Source organism: Cuculus canorus, chromosome 14 (genome assembly GCF_017976375.1).
Source record: "Cuculus canorus isolate bCucCan1 chromosome 14, bCucCan1.pri, whole genome shotgun sequence".
NCBI classification, from domain to species: Eukaryota; Metazoa; Chordata; class Aves; order Cuculiformes; family Cuculidae; genus Cuculus; species Cuculus canorus.
Genome location: NC_071414.1, coordinates 3,952,302 through 3,969,712, shown reverse-complemented (window position 1 = coordinate 3,969,712; position 17,411 = coordinate 3,952,302). Strand labels below are relative to the sequence as shown.

The following is a 17,411-nucleotide window of genomic DNA, read 5'->3' as shown; positions in this document are numbered from 1 at the left end:
GGAATTGGCCAAAGAGAATGAACAGGTATTTTGCTTCGGAAGATAAGTACCTTTGCAATAAGATCTAACAAACTCACTCATGTAGAATATTTCTTTTACTAAGAGCTGGCTTTCAGGAGTCTTACACTTCTTTCTTAGACAAAAGTTAGGCTTTGAGCTGGACATGTTGAGGACTTTGAAGAAATTCACCTTCCCCCCGCCCCATCCCGAAAGGTACTTGTGATATCATCTTCAACCACGGGAATGTAACTGTAATGCATTCTAGTTATTCAAGAGGACTGTGTGTTATCGGGGGAGGATTGTAACTGCTGAAGTGTGTATGATGCATAGTGTGCCCCAAATATGAATATTTACAGACCTGGGATGCGCTGTGTACAAATCATTCTTTCACCTGTGCTGCCCTTTCCCAGACGTGACATTACAGCCATAAATCTACTTCAGTTTGCTTTTGCCCTTGAATTTCAGCTGAAATTCTGAAGGTAAATCTGCTTGCAGAAAACTTCCGATACCTTAATTTTCCTCCCTACTTTTTTTCCATGAATCTCATATCTTTTTATGCCCTTCCAGCTTTTTACTTTCATTCTTGATCTCATGATTTTCTCATAAGAGCTATCTCTGAGGGTGACTCTTTTCCCTTGCGGTCCTTGTAGTTCCCCTGTACAGACAGTATAAACTGTTGCTGTATTGTTTTCCTTTCCTTCTCTGCTCTGTGACTGGGAGCAACCGTATGGGAATGAGTAGGATGCTGGCTCCATCTCCAGTGTCCAGCTTGCTGGGTGATGTTTTTAGACGCACATAGAGAAAAAGGTTGGATTGAAGGAGGTTTGACTATCAGGCTGTTGTGTACCCTTGGCATGTGAAGTATAGTTTCTATTATGTGCAACTGTATAACAGCTCTTTAAGTGCTTCGTTGCCCAGACCTTCTTGTTTCTGTGCGTGTCAGTCTCTGTGCTGTGTCCAGAAGCAGAATTTAAATAGTGATGTCGCTAGAGGAGCAGTTAAAGCAGAATTCGTGCATCAGAAGCAGTCTGGTTAACTCTGGAGTGCCGTCCCCTGTGCTGAGTGCAAGTTATTACACAAGAAACTGCTGTCATGCATCTAATAGTTGGAGCTGTGCTGGCAGAAGCAAAACCAGTCCCCCTTCCAGAGAATCCTCTAAAATATCTCCTATTATCTGTGTATTTGGAACATTTAACGTCAAACTTTGCCTTTATAAGCTGACCTTTTTGTTTGTGGTCTGTATTTCATTACAAAGCATTAATTACTGACAGTTTTGCTACTTGGCCAGGTTTCCAAACGTTTGGGGGATTATGTGTTTTGAGACTGATGTATCTAAAATAGGTTAGTGCTATTTCATAATTCACTGTGATGCATTTAAAATATGGAGAGTTCAGTATAGTTTCATAATTACTTCGTGAATTTCTTGCTCTGATCTCCTAGTAGTAGCCTTATTTTTGTGGCACCGTCTTTTGCAGAGTAATTATGCAACTAATTAATTAAAATCTTTGAAACTGGGGGAAGGACAGGCATACAAATTGCAGATGATAAAATAAGTAATATGTAGATAGTACAATGAAGGGGAGACAAAGAAGTGAGTTGCTAATCTGCTTGGCGTGGATGTCACCAACAGAGATGTATCTTATGGTACTCAATATAGTTCCGTGGCTTTTCAAGAGGGGTGCAAACTGCTTGTGAAGGCTGGGTTTCCTGGCATTCTTCTTTCTTCTCCAAGCTCACACCTATTCCTACAAAGCTCTGAGTTCTGAATTTAAATTTCTTTACTGTCTTTTCATGATTACTTGGATTCTGTTGCCCTCGAGACTCATGCAAAATCCCCTTGACCTGAAAGGTGCAAAGCCATCCTCCTTTCACTGTGTTCCTATGAACTGAGTCACAGGTGAAGTCTTGAGTAGCCAGGCGAAGTGTGAGATGTCAAGTTATATTTTATAGCTCCTGATGTTTCTAATCCTATTCTGCAGTTTAAGCACAGCCTTCAGAGGCACAATGCAAACCAGCACTTCCCTTGCATGCTGATTAGATGGCATTGGAAAGCAGCGCTGATGGTTTCTCCATCAAAACATGATCCCTTCTAGATAACTTTGACCAGTCCACTGATTTAGGAAACCAAGCTCTCTGCATCTTAGTTGAAACTGCTTTGAGGAGATGGCGAAGAGCCTGTGCTCTTGCCTGTATGCTAGCCCGTACTGGGATTGTGAAGAGGATTTGGATGGCAGCAGTGCAGCAGAATAGACTGCAGCAAAATAACTCGGTCCACGCTCAAAGGCTTGTTTTAAAGAACACACTCAAAACCTTTGGCTTTAAACACTGCTTTGCTAAGAGCAGCCTGTATGTTTTTTCCCATGGTCAAAAGCTGTTCAGTTTGGAGGAAGGCTTGTGGCTTACAAGTGAGGTATCTATTTATTGAGAAATATATATTTTTATAACAGAAGAGGCAGCGGCAACGTGTGGCAGCTTTAGAGGTTTAGATTGAATGCTAGGAGAAGCATCTTGCCTAGGAGAGTGATGCAGCACTGCAGTGAGCAGCAGTCTGGGAAGAGCAGTGGCCTCACTGTCTTCGGAGGGCTTTAAGTCTGGTATGTGCTGGCAGTGAGGCAGCTCGTAGCCTGGACACCAGGTTGGAGTAGATGATCTCTAGTATTCCTTCCAACTGACATCTCCATAAAATTTTAAGGTGCCTGGGGACACCAGTGGATTGACATAATTATAGCGAAAACCTCTAATAACCATCTCCCTGGTCTCTTGCTCTGACTGATGTTAAGAGAAGATCCATTGAGGGGGAGGAGTGTGAGAGAAGTAAAGCCTATGCAGTGCTGGATGATTTCACTGATATTATCCCTCAGGGGTTTTCCCTTTACCGGTAAGGTTGGAATAAAAAAAAGTTGGAAGGAGCACTTCAATTTGTTTTTTAACTTGTGATTCATCCTGCATCAGTTTTCTGTGACATGAACTTAAGAGTCTTTGAGTGGGGGGAACCTACCTGTTCATTGTCATTCTCATATGCCTAATTCAATCTGAACCTGGAAAAACAAAGCCCATTAGGAAAAAAAGTGAGAGCAGAGGTTCTGCATTGTTAATTATCGCTTTTATTAAAACTGGGAATGAAGCTGTGACAAGCTGATGCCCCTGGGAAATATATAATGACGGGGGAAATCCACCTATGATGAGAAAATTACTGCAGCTTGACTTTATAGCAGAGGCTTTTAGCTTTATGGCCCTTTACTGTTCAGGTTCTGGAAGCAGTTATCGCCAGTGCCACGAGTCAGGGGTCACAGCTCCTCTTGCTTGTGGCAGAAATCCAGCAAGCAAGAAACTGCAGCTGCAAAGCACGTCTGTCTTCTGGCGATGGTGGGTTTTAACAGCTGCTGTGGCTGCACTTTCCTGCTGCTGGTTCTGTGTGTTTGCTGAGGAGGAGAGCGCTCCCCTCCGAGCCTGGATTCGAGGGTAACCGCTCAGCTGGATGTGGGGCTCAGCGCCGGCTGCTGCGTGGACTGGTGCAGTGGCAATTTGCCTGTTTGCAGAATGAACCTCTAATATCATTGAAATATCGGGTTTTAGATCTTTGTGCAAGTTTCAGGTTGTACAGAGCCCCATTCAAGGCCTTCTTAGACCTATTCTTTACATTACATCCCCTTATTCGGTGTTCCTTATTTCAGGCTTGAAATACCTCCTTGTGCTGTTTCTTCTTTTAACTTCTCAATTCCTCTCCCCCTGTCTTTTCCGCACAGCATGTGTCCTTCTCAACTTCCCTTGTCTGTTTAAAAGTAGGACAGTGAGAAGTCCTGTAGCCTCCTCCTGTCTCTCCTCCTAGTGCAGCTGAGGTTACTAAGCAGTTGGTAGCAGTTCATCCTGCCTAAACAGCACTGAAAAGAGAGCAGGTTTGATGCTGGAGAGATTCCTTGGGTCAGTCCTGGAAGCAGCCACTGCACTTCTGCAAGTCTGATGGTGATCTGTGATCTTCGAGGAGGCAGCTGGTTTGGGGTTTGCCACTGTGATTCGTGCAGCTGTGTTGGTTTGCAAATAAAATACTAGAAAAATAGGTGAATGCCAGTTAAATAGAAGGAAAAACTGCAATTGAGCCTGCCTGAGTTCTTGTCAATGATATTTAATAGAGTTTTTTAATAACCTTTCATTGATTATAAATTGCCTTAATGATATACTGCCTGATTTCAGTGTGCATGTAAACTGTGGTTGAAGTTAGTCCTTCAAGGTTACATAATTTCTTTATTAATTGCTCATCTTATGATTTGCAGCTTGATAGGAGGCTCGCTTTGATTTTTGACCCGCGTGTGCATCATTAATGTACACCTGCTTTTGCCATCATGAGGTCAAGAGTAAAGCAAAGGCCTTCACTCAGCACTTGGTGGTAACTTCCCAGTAGGATGTGCTTGTCTGGCTTGGAAAAAGTCAGTAAGGATGTATGGGATTTCTGGAATCTTTGAAAGGTGTGTGGGGTCTTCCTGCTTCTCTGCATAACCTGTTCATGGGTCCTCTCGGACCCGACAGGATCGTAGCATTGCCAGCAGCCTGGGAGATGTTGATTGAACAAAGATAATAATTCCTTCACGTGAATCAGAAGAATTGAATGAAGGCGGAATATTTTGATGGAACTACAGCTGGCTTTGTTGTTGCAGAACAACTCGTATTACGTCAGGACAAGGGTTCATCTGCCGGTTACTTCCCTGCACTCACACAGCAAGGAAATGACAGACTGAGGAATTGAGCTTCTTATTCCCAGCTCCCTGTGCAGCACTTGCAGGAAAGCATCCAAATTTCTGTATTATCCAAACCAACTAAGGAGACATTTGTGGTTCACCTGTCATTATACAGAATGTATCTCTAGTGCCAAAAATAATAAGTGCTAATTAGCCAGGACTTCTAAAACCACTCATAGCTTTTGAATAATTGCTGGGAGACAAAAGCGTGATAGGAAGACAAATTAATTTGCAGGCAGAGGGGTCAGAGTGGTGCTGTAGTGGTGCAAATGGGAAGGAACCTGAGCTCATTGTCACCGAATGGTTGTTAGTTTAACTGAAAATTGTTTGTGCTTCAGATGAGGCCCCTAAACCATCAATTACTTAAAGAGCCGATTTACTCATAGCCTAATTTGTTTTGACATTCTTGTCAGCAGTTGCAAACCAATGTTTTTCTCTGCACAACATTTGCAGACAGTACAAATTACTTAAGGTTAGTTGGTTCAAGAGAAACCTGAGAAACACCAAAGGGACTTAACCACCTATGGTGAACGGAGCAGATGAATGACTGTTGACCCAGCCAGGTAATATCATTGCTTGGGGCTAGGGAAGTTTAAAATCCCTCATGTGAAAGCTTTTGTTTTGGTTTGTTTAGCTTAAATCAAAACGGCAATAAACCCTGCTATCTGTATGCACGCACAAAAGAAATCATACCTGATAAATATGCATGGAATAGTAATCTCACGCTTTTGATGCTGTGGCCACCTGCAATGCTGCAAATAACCTCCTTATGCCATTTCTAAAATACAACAGGAGAAGAAGGGCTTCAGAGATCTGTAATGAAAGTATCTTTTGGACATTAGCCGTGTGAGAAGACTGAGGACTGCCAAGTGTCAGAAGAACAGAGCTGTTCTAGAGATATTTGAAATAATGAACTGTACAAGAAAAATCAGTCAGATGTTTCTGTTTATTCTTTACCAAAATATAAGAGCAAAGGAATATTCAATCAAAATGACAAAAAATTAATATTTAGGTAGTATGATACCAGGCTAATTGTAGAATACCACTGGTCTTTTCTTAAAGGTGTGGGTAACGAGAAAGCGTCATGCTGCATTTGGTTTAAAACAAAGCAAGGAGACGAATCCCCCTCTTGGAAAGTGTAAATGTGTTCCAAATAGTTTGGTCTCTGGGAGGAGGTTCTGCCATGGGGAATATTATTCTCTGTTTTGCTGTGATTTTTGCACCTTCACATGATGTATTTTTCCCTCAACCAGTTTTAAGAACTGATTATAGATTACATAAATCATTTATATGATTCATCATAGCAAATCTTTTGTGGCCACAAACTCCTTTTCATTACGTGTTATTTTGATTGATCTTCATAAAGTTCCTGCTTATGTTCCCAGAGGGCACACATTGTGCATACCCAGCGTAAACCTTTTTCACAGTTAATTGAGGCATTCAGCCCCTTTTGGTGCATGCAAGATATCTGCACTATGAATTAGCAAGAGCATCTATCCCTATTATCAAGACATCTGGTATCTTAAACATTTGGATGTTTGCATTTCTTTTTTTTTGAAGATTTGGCAAAAATAAAGCTAACCGCTTCACTGGTGAGTTAACCTTGTCTGTATATAACTAGAAAAATGTGCTTCCAGTTGCCATTCTACAAGATCTGTTGCTCAGTGGCTATAGGAGAAACGCAGGCACTTCAGTCCGTGCTGTTTATTTTATGTGTGATTCTAGTTAAAATCATTTAGTCCCTTGAGCTGCCCTCTCTGAGTATAACAGTATGTATTTTGCAGCAGATTTACAGATGCTTGAGAAGCATCGATCCAAAAGCTTCTTTGCAGAATGTTTTTTAGGCTGTAGAATACTTATTCTGTAGAACTCAAAAATTTTTGAATCACGCTATTTATTTGACATTGGTTTGAGTTTTTCTTTATTGCTCCAGGAGTTAGTCAAATTAAATAACCTAATAAACTCTTGATTAATATTTCTGCCTCTCATTAACATTTGACAATCCTCTATTTCTGTGCAGATTTCTCTTGGAGAATTAAACTGTCTAGGCTTTATTTAGTTTAAATCACAGAACCAATTTCTCTTGTTAGCTCAAGACCACAGTAAAAAAGGAGTGTTGCTGTAACTAATGGGCCAGGCTGAGAGAGGAGGGTTTTGAGGAGAGATGTTGTCTTTTAGTTAAATTAGTTTTAGACTAGACATAAGGAAGAATTTCTTCACTGTGAGGGTGGTGAGGCCCTGGAACGGGTTGCCCAGGGAAGTTGTGGCTGCCCCATCCCTGGAGGTGTTCACGGCCAGGTTGGATGGGCCTTGGGCAGCCTGAGCCATGGCAGGGGGTGGAACTGGAGGAGCTTCAAGGTCCCTTCCAACCCTAACTCTTCTATGATTTGCCACCTATAAGGCATCCATAGCCAACTCTCTAGTCAGTCACTCTTGATGATTTGAATGTTTAAATAGCAGGAGAAAGCCTATTTGTTGTAATTAATTGTGTGCCATAACGGTAGATCAGTGTATGGCTTCGAAGCTGGATGGATGGAGAGACCCTGGTGCTCTGTCTGTTAAGCAGCTAGCAGTAATTTCCATAAAGAAATAGCACAAAGTGACACCAATACATCCCTAACAAAGCATCCTAGTTCTTGGGGCGGTCATGAGCAGGTGAAGCATGAGCCAAATGACCGGAAGGAGCGAAGTTTTGGGAAATGAGGGCAAAGCAGCAGCACTCGGGAAGAATTGCTGGCTTCAAAGTGACCCCAAACCAGCTTGAAGGTCCTGGATGGAAAAAATACTCCTTCAGCATCCCCTCCAAGCCTGTCTAAAAATCCAGTCAACCTTGAGTAATCTTCATTAGGCTTTGACACCATTAAATATACTATCTAATAGATTCAAAGCTTCTGCCTTGTATGAGTTCTCATGCTATGAGGACTCTAGGGACCAAAACCGAATGTTCTTTTGCAGTTTCTTATGTCAGAAACACCTAGATAATAACAAAATGTTAGATTTGGCATGAATTGTAGTAAAACAACAAATGGAACTACCAGTTTTCCATGGCCTTCCCAGTGCCTCTTGCTAAGGTGCTGCTGCAGAACTCTGAAAGATGTGGAGGTGGGACATCATGGTGGGAGAACTGTAAAATTGCAAGGCGTAGCTGTAGGACACCAGGCTTTGTGAGCATCATTGCTTATCAAATCATCAATTTTTAGTTTCACTTCTTTGCAGTAATTAGCAGATTCAAGAGTTTGATGCATTGCTGTGAAGAAACTTTGTGGTTAGGTGTGTATTGAAGTAGTAACGTGCTTGGGAATGAGTGAGTAAAATGTGCTTTTTCATTGTGTATGCTCTCCAAGATCTGTGAACTTGGAAGCCTGAGAAAAACAGTCTACCAGGGAGTCAGAAAATCTGTCAAACAGCTTTTCCATGGACGGGAAGGAACCTGAATTTTTTTGTGGTCGATATGCCTGGCAAAATCTAATGTGACAGAGATATTTTTTTGTTGGCTGAAGGGGTGTCCTCTTGGTGGTAGGAGTGTTTGGGGGGTTGTAATGGAAACAGAATATGACAAAACAAGAAATTGGCTGAATATTTTGAAGTCTGTTTATTATGTTGGTCTTCAAATATTCCTCCCCTAGTTTGGGAGAGATTTAACAATGCAGTGATTTGAGTTCCTTGGTAATTTTAAAGCTGAATATGCTAATCTGGGAAATACAAACCATAACGTGGTATCACAGCCAGTTTTAGAGCCAGGGCAATGAAAACCTAATGTGGCAGATGCTACAGAGTACAAAAAAAAAATCCTTTGTTCTAAAGTATTCATGGGTAGGAATGGCTTTGATATAACACCATTGAGCTCTGGATGGGTAGATGCCAATGACAGGACCCTTGTGAATAACACATTTGCAAATGTGATTGTTTTCTTGGCCACCTGCATACAGAAACAAAGCTCAAATTCAATTAGTGTTTATTTGTTGACTTGATCACTCAAGTATGTGTGAGTACTCTGCACCTCCAACCTGGCTTTAATATGCACATCTCTAAGCAATTCGAGTGCACTACTTAGTTGATGTGATATAGAAAATCCCTTTGAGGTTCTGCACCTGATGTGATTGTTGAGCAGTGGTTTAAGGCAGAGGCAGCGTCAGAACAGGTTATGGGAGCAGAGTGGCAGGGTGAAAGCCAGCCTGCCCTGTGCATTTGGGACTGGGACTGTGGGGAATGGGAGCTGCAGCTTGCCTGGAGCAAGGTAGAAGTGTGAGAACAGCGTGAGGAATGTGACAGGCTCTGTGTCCCATAAAATAAATAGGATTGACTATATGTGTTCTCCTAATCATCCACATCAGGCAAACCAGCATCTTCCACTGATAAAGCACTTGGAAAATCTGGCTTTTACTGACGTTGCAATCTTGTACCTGCCATCCCGATGAAATACTCAACCTGTCAATTGATTACTCATCTGTAGTGGTAATGGGGATGAACATAATTGATTCTAACTTGAGAGCAACCCACCGTGCTACCCTGTGCCAGCAGCCTTGTGAACTATCACAAAGATGAACAAGTATAAAATGCATCTGTCTTCCTCAGCTGCCCTCAAAGGGTGCTTATTCCAGGCCAGCACTGATCCACGCCGATGTCTGGATAAATATTAAACACCAGCAAAATGCACTCTCTGCTGCCCAGCACCTAACTCAGAGGAACAGATTTTGGAGTTACTGCTTTCACGTTCTCCTTCTGTAGGTCCTGGGCTGTGGTCGGGCAAACACATGATGTAGGGAGTGCATTTGTGTATCTCCCAGCACGATGGTGGCGGAGGAGAGAGGGATTAAAGGAAAAGACCTTTCTTTTCTTCCCCTATAACATGCCTTATTCTCTTATGCAGTACAGAAGAGGCATTGACAAGAAGCATCTGCACCGGCAGGAGTACCGAGAAAATCCCAAATGCCAAAATTGGCTGGTGTCACAGATATATTAAAAAACCTTATGTGAGATGTTGCTGAGGTTGGCAGCGCAGCGCTAAGTTGTTCAGGGGCAGAACAAACTCTTGAGAGAATTGCCCTGAAGGGAAAGAAAATAAAACCATAGATTACAGTTAAATGCAGAAATTGCTTGCACGTTAGAAAAAAAAAAAAAAGCAAGCGCAAGAGAGGGGGGAAGAGGAGCACTAGAAATAGGGGGAGAGGTTGAGAAACGGAGGGAGTGTGAGAATGAGGGGGGGGGGGGGAGAGGGAAATGTGCCGTGCTCTTAGCTGAGCAGCAGGAAGAAAAGCTTCAAACAGAGGATTTCCCAGCTGTAGATGCCGGCCAGTTGTGTGCAGGCACACCAGTAGGACCCGTCTGGTGCCTTAAAGGATGTGGACTAAAGGCGAGTCGGAGGGGCTCCAGACTTTAGGGATTGTGGTGGTGGTGTGCTCCTCTCTGAAACTTTTGCACTACCTTGGGCTAATTGACTTGTCAGATGGTAAGAGAACTTCCAAGTTTTCCAGCTCCTGTTTACTTGTATTTAAATCTGCTTCAGTAAAGTCACCGCAGGCTGCGGGAAGGGAAGCATTGTCTGTCACTGCACTGATTCTCAATATTGTCTTCGTCTTTATTAAGGACCATAAGAGGCTGCAAGGAGGGAATTAAGCTTTCTGCTTTATTGAGTGCTGTTGTTTGCTGTGGGTGTATTACCTTAGCCAGAGAGAATCTGAAGCTGGCGGGGGGGGGGGGGGGGTTTGCCTTGTGTATTTTATCAAATTTTCTTCATTTTTGTTACTGTTAATTCTTTTTCTCTCTTGAAAATAAATTAGTGGCACTCTGCAAAAAAGGAAAGCGTCTCTTAGAATAATGGAAACACAGCTGATAATTAGGTGCGTGATTTCATATGGCTACTTAAAATAGTTCTGTTGTGATATTTGCGGATAAAAGATGTGATGGAATGAATGTGAATAAAATGAAACTCCTCTGTGTTTGCTATTCCAAACACTTCAGCAAAGTGACCAGAAACAAAAATAACCTAGGGAGAAAGATTTCTGTATTCATATATTGAACTGGAGGATTTGGTCTCTCTTAATAATACCAATGTAATGAACCCCTTTTCCTAGGGTTTTTCCTGGCTGGGTAAAGTGTATGTGTTTTAACAATGAAGTGACTTTGGGGGGCTTGTATTATCTGCTCATAAAGAGATGTAGATATCACTGAATTTTGAAAGAAAATAACGTCCTGATGAAGAAAAAGTTATTATTTAAAAACAATAGGATACCCGAGTGTCTCCCACTGAGTGTATTCTTGGTTTGATCACTAACTGTGCTAAGTTTATTTAGTGAAGGAAAGAGCAATGATAAAATATTTGCATAAACTCATATTATCTTTAAAATATGGGTTAGCTAAGGCTGATGAAAGTTGGAGTAAAAGTAGAGGAAATTTATATATTGATTCTTTTCTTTACTGGGTAATTTAAGTAAGAAAAGCAGATGGAATTTTAACCCTACTACTGTAAAATCAGTGCTGTCACATAATCCTAGGAATCTTCATGTAGGATTAGGAACAAATATGAAAAATGGCCTCAATAAGAGAGTTATTTCGTTTAGACCAAGGGAACATGTAAATTGGCACGTGTTTGTCATTACATGGATGTTGATATTCCTCATAAATTGAATGGCATGGGAGCTTTTAGTTTACTCCTGGAATGTCACTGGGGCTTCAATTATATAATTATAAATAAATTAAGATCTCTGAGAATGACAGCTAATTTCAAATATTGGCAATAGAAGTGCTCACCTTAAAAATAAGCTGTCAAGTCAAAGGCTGAGGCAAATGCATTGTTACCTGTTAAACTGCGAGAACATTTTATACCTTCTTTCCAGACCTAATTGCTGTGGTTTGCATGTCTGCTCTTTCCAAAGCAATCGCAGAAGCAGAAGAGTCTCCCCAGTGTTTCCCCAGCGAAGTCAAATACGTGATGCTGTCGGTTCGGAGATGAATTGAGCAAAAAACCCCAACTTGTAGTCACTGAGGAGTTTTGTGTTTTGTTTGCAGTCATCAGTCAATCACTCAATCCATGCAAGTGGAGAAGAGTATAGCATTTTCTTTTAAGTCTTTGTAAAGGGACGTGGTCAAAATTACTGACACACACAGTTCCTGATTGCTGGTGGATTACCCGACAGAATAGAGGAGCGTGATACTGTAAACTTTTTTAGCTTTGGGTAATTTTCCTTGGAATACTTTTTTCTGGCTGCAAAGTCGTTTGCTCTGAGCCTGAGATTTATTTGGTACTCATTAAATTATATGAGTTCATGGTTTTTCCCTTTTGACTCTATATCTATGCTAAGACTTACTTACGTTAATGTTATTTATACATATAATGCAGGTGAGCATTAATGTAGCGCAAAGCAGATTTCAATCACTTGGAAGTCTTTAAAGGTGGCAATAAACTATTTTCTTTGATACGCTATGTGGCAATGAAAGGAAAGGTACAGTGAGTGCTTATATTGCCACATAAATATTTCTAACATATTTATATTCACCAGAAGTGATCACTGCTTTTTATTTATAAACATCTAGAAATTCATGGGCTTTCTCACTGCTCTATGAAATAACACTAAAATAAGGCACTGAAATTGGCTATATTCTTATTCCTTCTCAGAACTAGAATTACTGTCTCCTTTAGAAGGAATAGACTTAAACACTGTCCCTTTGTTCTCCTTAAAGGAGGAAAAAAAAAAAAAAAACTGAGTGCAGATTCTTCATTAGTCTAACATAAGAAGCAATAATTATGGAGAGGGAAATAATGTAGACAGCAATTTGGAAAATGTGAAATTTATGCAGCTTAAGGTGTGTTTGCTCAGTTCCACTTTCTGGTAAGGTCCTGTTTATTCAGGTGTTCGACTGGAAATGACTGGAACCAGAGGTGTTAGTGGCCATTTTAAGTAGGTTGGACTAGGTTTAGTTAAGAGGCAAAATTTGCTTAGCTGAAGAGAAAAGGTCTGTAAAGCGTGGGGCAGGTATTTGTGACTAATAGGCATAGAAATGTTGAGGACTTGTTGCTTCATGCTCCTTTCACTGCTTTACCTTTTGGGGTTTTGTGCTTGTTGGCTGTGTCCATGCTGCTGTTCTGTACTGCGACAGAGCTGCTGCAGTCTCGTTAGGTTCATCCCCAGCTCCTCAAACATCACAACCACATCCAAAAAGGTGGGCCAGGAGTTGAAGGTTGGTTTTCTTTAGTGCAACAATGCATCCGCAAACAATTACCTGTATTTTGTGTCATTTGGGAAACCATCTGGTGAACCTTGTACTACCTTATGGTTGGGGACCAAAAACCTTCTCCATAAAGCGAGAGTAAATTCTGGCTCTCTTTGCTTTATGAGTTTGGCTTTAACTCAACTTCTTCACAAAACATCCATCCATCCTCCAGGTACCCCTGAAGCATTCATAAATCATATTTCTTCAAATTAGAGGGATCCAGAGGAAATGTGAATTGTGCTTTTGGACTAGTCAGAATTAATTCAGTAATACTTATGGCAGGGTACAGAAACGCAAAAGCAAATACAGTAAAACATACCAGCAAGTATATTGTCAGGGATTTAGCTTTTTAATGCAGGAAAGCCACCTTTCCTTAGTTTTAGTCAGTTATGTTATATCAGAAGATTAGAAGCACGTATTCAAATACCTTTTTTGTTAGAATAAATTTAGAAATTGGCTGTCTCAGATACTTCGAAGGTTGTGTCTTTGTAATTCAACTGTATGTCAAAAATACACTGCCAACTGGTAGGTTTCAGTTGCCACTGAGAGAAACAGTTTGAATATGATTGCTGGCAGAGATGGGGGTCTTAAACACAGTTCCCTGAAACTTTACTAGAAGAAGTGCTTCCCAGCCTTTCTCAGTGCACCTTTTTTTTTGTTGTGTGTCCAGTGTGCAAAGTTATAGGGAGAGGATAAACTTTTACTGTTCTGATCTTAAGGTAATCCAGACCTCAGACCTAGTTCCTCATAGTGCCTGTACTTGTCAGCAGACAAGTTCAAAACTAAACCAGCTGAGTCCTGAAGCAGAAGCTCTGCCCGAGTTCACATTTGAAGTAACCACAAAGAGGTGAGGTTTATGGTCTGGTAAATGATCTCCTCAAATGGTATTGTTATTGCCTCTGCTACTGGTGCAAATGCTGGGGCCGGGAATAGCCAAAGACAAATTAGACCTGATATTGATATGATTAATGAGATACTGTGTGCTTTTAAACAACAATATTAAAGGTTAAAGCCTCTGAAGAGGAGATGAGTTCTGCACAGGAGGCAGAGCAGGGCTCCTGCTCTGGCTCCCTGAGCCCAGCTCTACAAAGATAGTTCTTGTTCAACTGATAGAAATACCAGCCAGCCTGCACCAAAATGTGTCTTCTGGCTTGTTATCATAGTTCGAATAAGTATGGATTAATCCAAATGTGGAATAGGGATATTCTTATATGAAACCTCTTGTGAGAGCACATTCTTCCCTCGAGCTTCACGTGGGAACTTCAAACCTCTTTTACAGAGTGGGAAAGAGGGAAATGGTTTGAGCAGACTAAAACCTGGAATCTGTCTCTTCTCCACGGTATATGACCTGTGAAGGTGCTCAGCTGTGAAGTAATAGGGACTGAAAATGCTGATTTCAGCCCATCAGCACTGCATAGCGCAGAGGCTGTATTACAGCTGAATCAGTACTTTCCTTTACGTCTTTCTCAGTGATGGCTTTTCAATTATCCCACCCCTTGTCTGGTTTTCTTCTTCATCCAAGGCAGAAATCCCATGTTCCTTTTCTGCACCCACAGCCTGTCCAGAGGCAGAGATGGTGGGAACCTCTGGCATCAGCCAGGGGTGACATCAGCCCCGTGAAGCAGTTTGGGAGCCCGTGTGTAGGATACAGTGCTGGGAGGCTTTTCCGAAGTGCCTGAGCAGTGTCACTGCTGGCAGAGGGTGGAGTGGTACGCAAATACCTTTCCTTTCCTCACTGTTGCCGTTCTTCCATTTTTTATGTTTGCACTGCTTTTTTACCTCATAGGGAAGATAAGAAGAACTATTATTCCTACTCTTCAAAGGACTCAAATCAGAGGTGTTATTAAAAAGCAATCTATAATTACTGTACATCTTCTCTGAAGCAACAGGGTAGCAGGCACCTGAGCCTGGGCACTGCATCTTCCAGCCTCCAGCTACTCCCACTGGAGGAGCCCATTCCCGCTGGTTTCCTTCATGCAGTTTCTCTCTTGTTCTTTCCCACCAACATTAATTGCCATTTTTTTGGTTAAATAAACAGTGTACCTGATGGCAGTTGCTGCTGCTTTCAATTTTTGGGTTTTTTTCTCAGGTTTTTCTGCAGTGTGTTCTAGTATGGCATTTTCTTGCCTTGACTTTCTGTCCTGCTCACTGAGGTGACCTGAGAAGTACAGTGCAAATCAAACAATCTTACATTCAAATACAAGGGAGTCAAAAATAATGTTTGTGAAAGTTCCTGAAAATAGGTTCATTTTTTCACTACCTGCTTTCCTGGCAGGGACCGATACAACTTTTTTATAGGAAAGGCAGGGACCTATAGAGCTTCTAAAGTCAAGGCTCCTTAATATTTTGAAGAAAACAATTTTTAGCCTTAAAGATCGTTCAATTGCACCTCTGAAAATCCCAGTTAGTTGTATAATGGAACGGAGTACATTGTTATATGTCCCTAGGCCCTCAGATGAAGTTAGTCTTGTACTGGCCCTGCTGTTGTGGTTGAACTCCTCTATGTTAAGGACTGCCCCTTGCAAAGAAAGGTGATGTTTCGTGCATGATTCAGTACGAGCTCTGATAGAAAATGTGCACAATTTGATCTGGGACAGATTTTGATGTTGTTATTTTTCGATAATCTTTCCCCTTGCTTTTATGTATGTGGTCGTCTGCATACGAAGTGGTACACCTTTTCTCTCTTAAGAGAGGTCACATAACTGGCTATGTTATAGGTATCAGTAGTTTTGCCACAAGGAATGCTTTGACAAGGCCATCCTGGGTCATTTCCCATCTGTATGAAAATTACTGAGGAGCACAGTAGCCTCTCCCCTTTCCTTCTCAGCCCCATTCATTTCCATCTTGCAGTAGTGTGAGTTTGAATGCTTTTAGCTCTCAAGCCATGCAGAAGCTGTTCATGAGAGTGTGGGGAACTGAATCGGTTTAGTAGATGAACACTTTGGGCTACAGTTCTTACTGCAACTATTAAATCCCAACATCTCCATTAGATCTCAGGTTTCTCATGGGATAGTGGTCTGAGCGGGTTTGTGCAATTATTTACTGTTCAGCTGGAAAGAGTGAGACCCTGGCTCTGAGATATGGCAGTAAAAATGTATTTTTGACAAACCCAAATTATAAACCTCTGGTGGGTTATCAACTTCAGAACCTCTTTGTTTGGCCAGGGTTGTATCCTAACACCGTGTTCATATATTTTCATAGGCGTATCACACTTTCAAATGTTCAGCTCATTTAGACACACTGGTAACTTGCAAGACAAAGTCCCACGTTACAAAGAGAAGCCTAAACTATTGCTGCTGCTCAGTCTTAACACTTCTGAGTGTGGTCCTGCTTCATGAGGATATTATTCGTGTCCATAGGGTAAAACAACACAGTCTAATCTCTACCCGTGAGGGGGCAGAACTAGTCTTGTGCAGCAAAGTTAACTTTAGGGTTCCCGTTTTTTGATATCTTGCCTGTGCTCCCCTGTGTAAATTGGGGGAAGTGCATTCTATGCATTTCTAATTTATTTCTCTTTAGCTTTTTAAAAGCTATTCCAACTAATTATTATTTCCTGTAACGAAATCTTCTGTAAGTTTGCAGCACTTTAAGGTTTCAGGGTTGCCCCACACACACAGCTAGGTACCCCTCTAGACCTCATTACACAGCTTGTGCCAGAAGCTCCTGGAGACTGGTAGCCTTGATACAGCCTGAGCTGCTCCCAATTGGGGAAGAAGTGAATTTTGTTCACTGTACATCATCATCTGATTTCCTAGGCCTGGTGACATTTGCTAGCGCCTAAGGAGTCTCCCTGGATTAGCTTTGGACAACCACTCATGATGTTCTGTGGCTTTTCTCTCAGCTCCAGGTTTTGACATTGTGGATTAATTGCAGTCATTCCACTCCCTAAGGAACTTGGTTTGAGTTGTTTGTGCCATTGCTTGTCTTAACAATGAAGCTTCTAGCGTCCAGCACTGTTTCAGACAAACAATTCAAGTCTTTTAACTAGACACAGGTTTGTTTTAGCAGCAGAGGTTGTGTCTCAGCCCTCTGGATCTATGAAGTGATTCAGTTAGTAGCGGCAATTACTCATGGCTGTGTGTTTACCAGAGCATATTGCACCTCTGCTGCTTATGCTTTGATATTTGTCATAGTTGCTCCCCTGCTAACCTTTCTCTTGAAATAGTAATTTTATGTTTGTTTATGTTCACCTTGTAGTAACGCTTCCCACATTTCACAGCCCTGTTGTGTGTCCCTTTGGGTCTGTGTAAAACTGCCTCATGTTTGTACATGCGTGTGCCTATTCCTGTTCTTGTGGCTCATCAACTTACCTCTGCTCTTCATTTCATGCTTCCCTGGCTTTCAGATTTAAGCTGGAAACATGCACTGTTTCCATATCTATTTGTAGCCTCTGTTTTGCCCCGTTGTGCAGTCCTGTAGGGTTTTGTCGTCCAGCACTCTTGCAGTGGGATCAAGCTAGTGGAGCTC

At 41.6% G+C, this 17,411-nt stretch overlaps 1 protein-coding gene across 9 annotated transcripts in view; it reads left to right on the top strand.

The window, feature by feature from the left end:
* The window catches only part of KCNIP1 (potassium voltage-gated channel interacting protein 1), a 406,302-nt gene that overhangs the window by 340,698 nt on the left and 48,193 nt on the right, over positions 1 to 17,411 (top strand). The window contains exon 1 of one of the 9 annotated variants that reach the window (XM_009568087.2): positions 9,984 to 10,182. The exons of the other annotated variants lie outside the window; for them this stretch is intronic. Coding sequence (XP_009566382.2) covers positions 10,074 to 10,182 — 109 coding nt within the window. The 5' untranslated portion in view covers positions 9,984 to 10,073. Of the gene's footprint in view, positions 1 to 9,983; positions 10,183 to 17,411 lie in introns of those variants that run through there. 9 annotated transcript variants of the gene reach the window in all.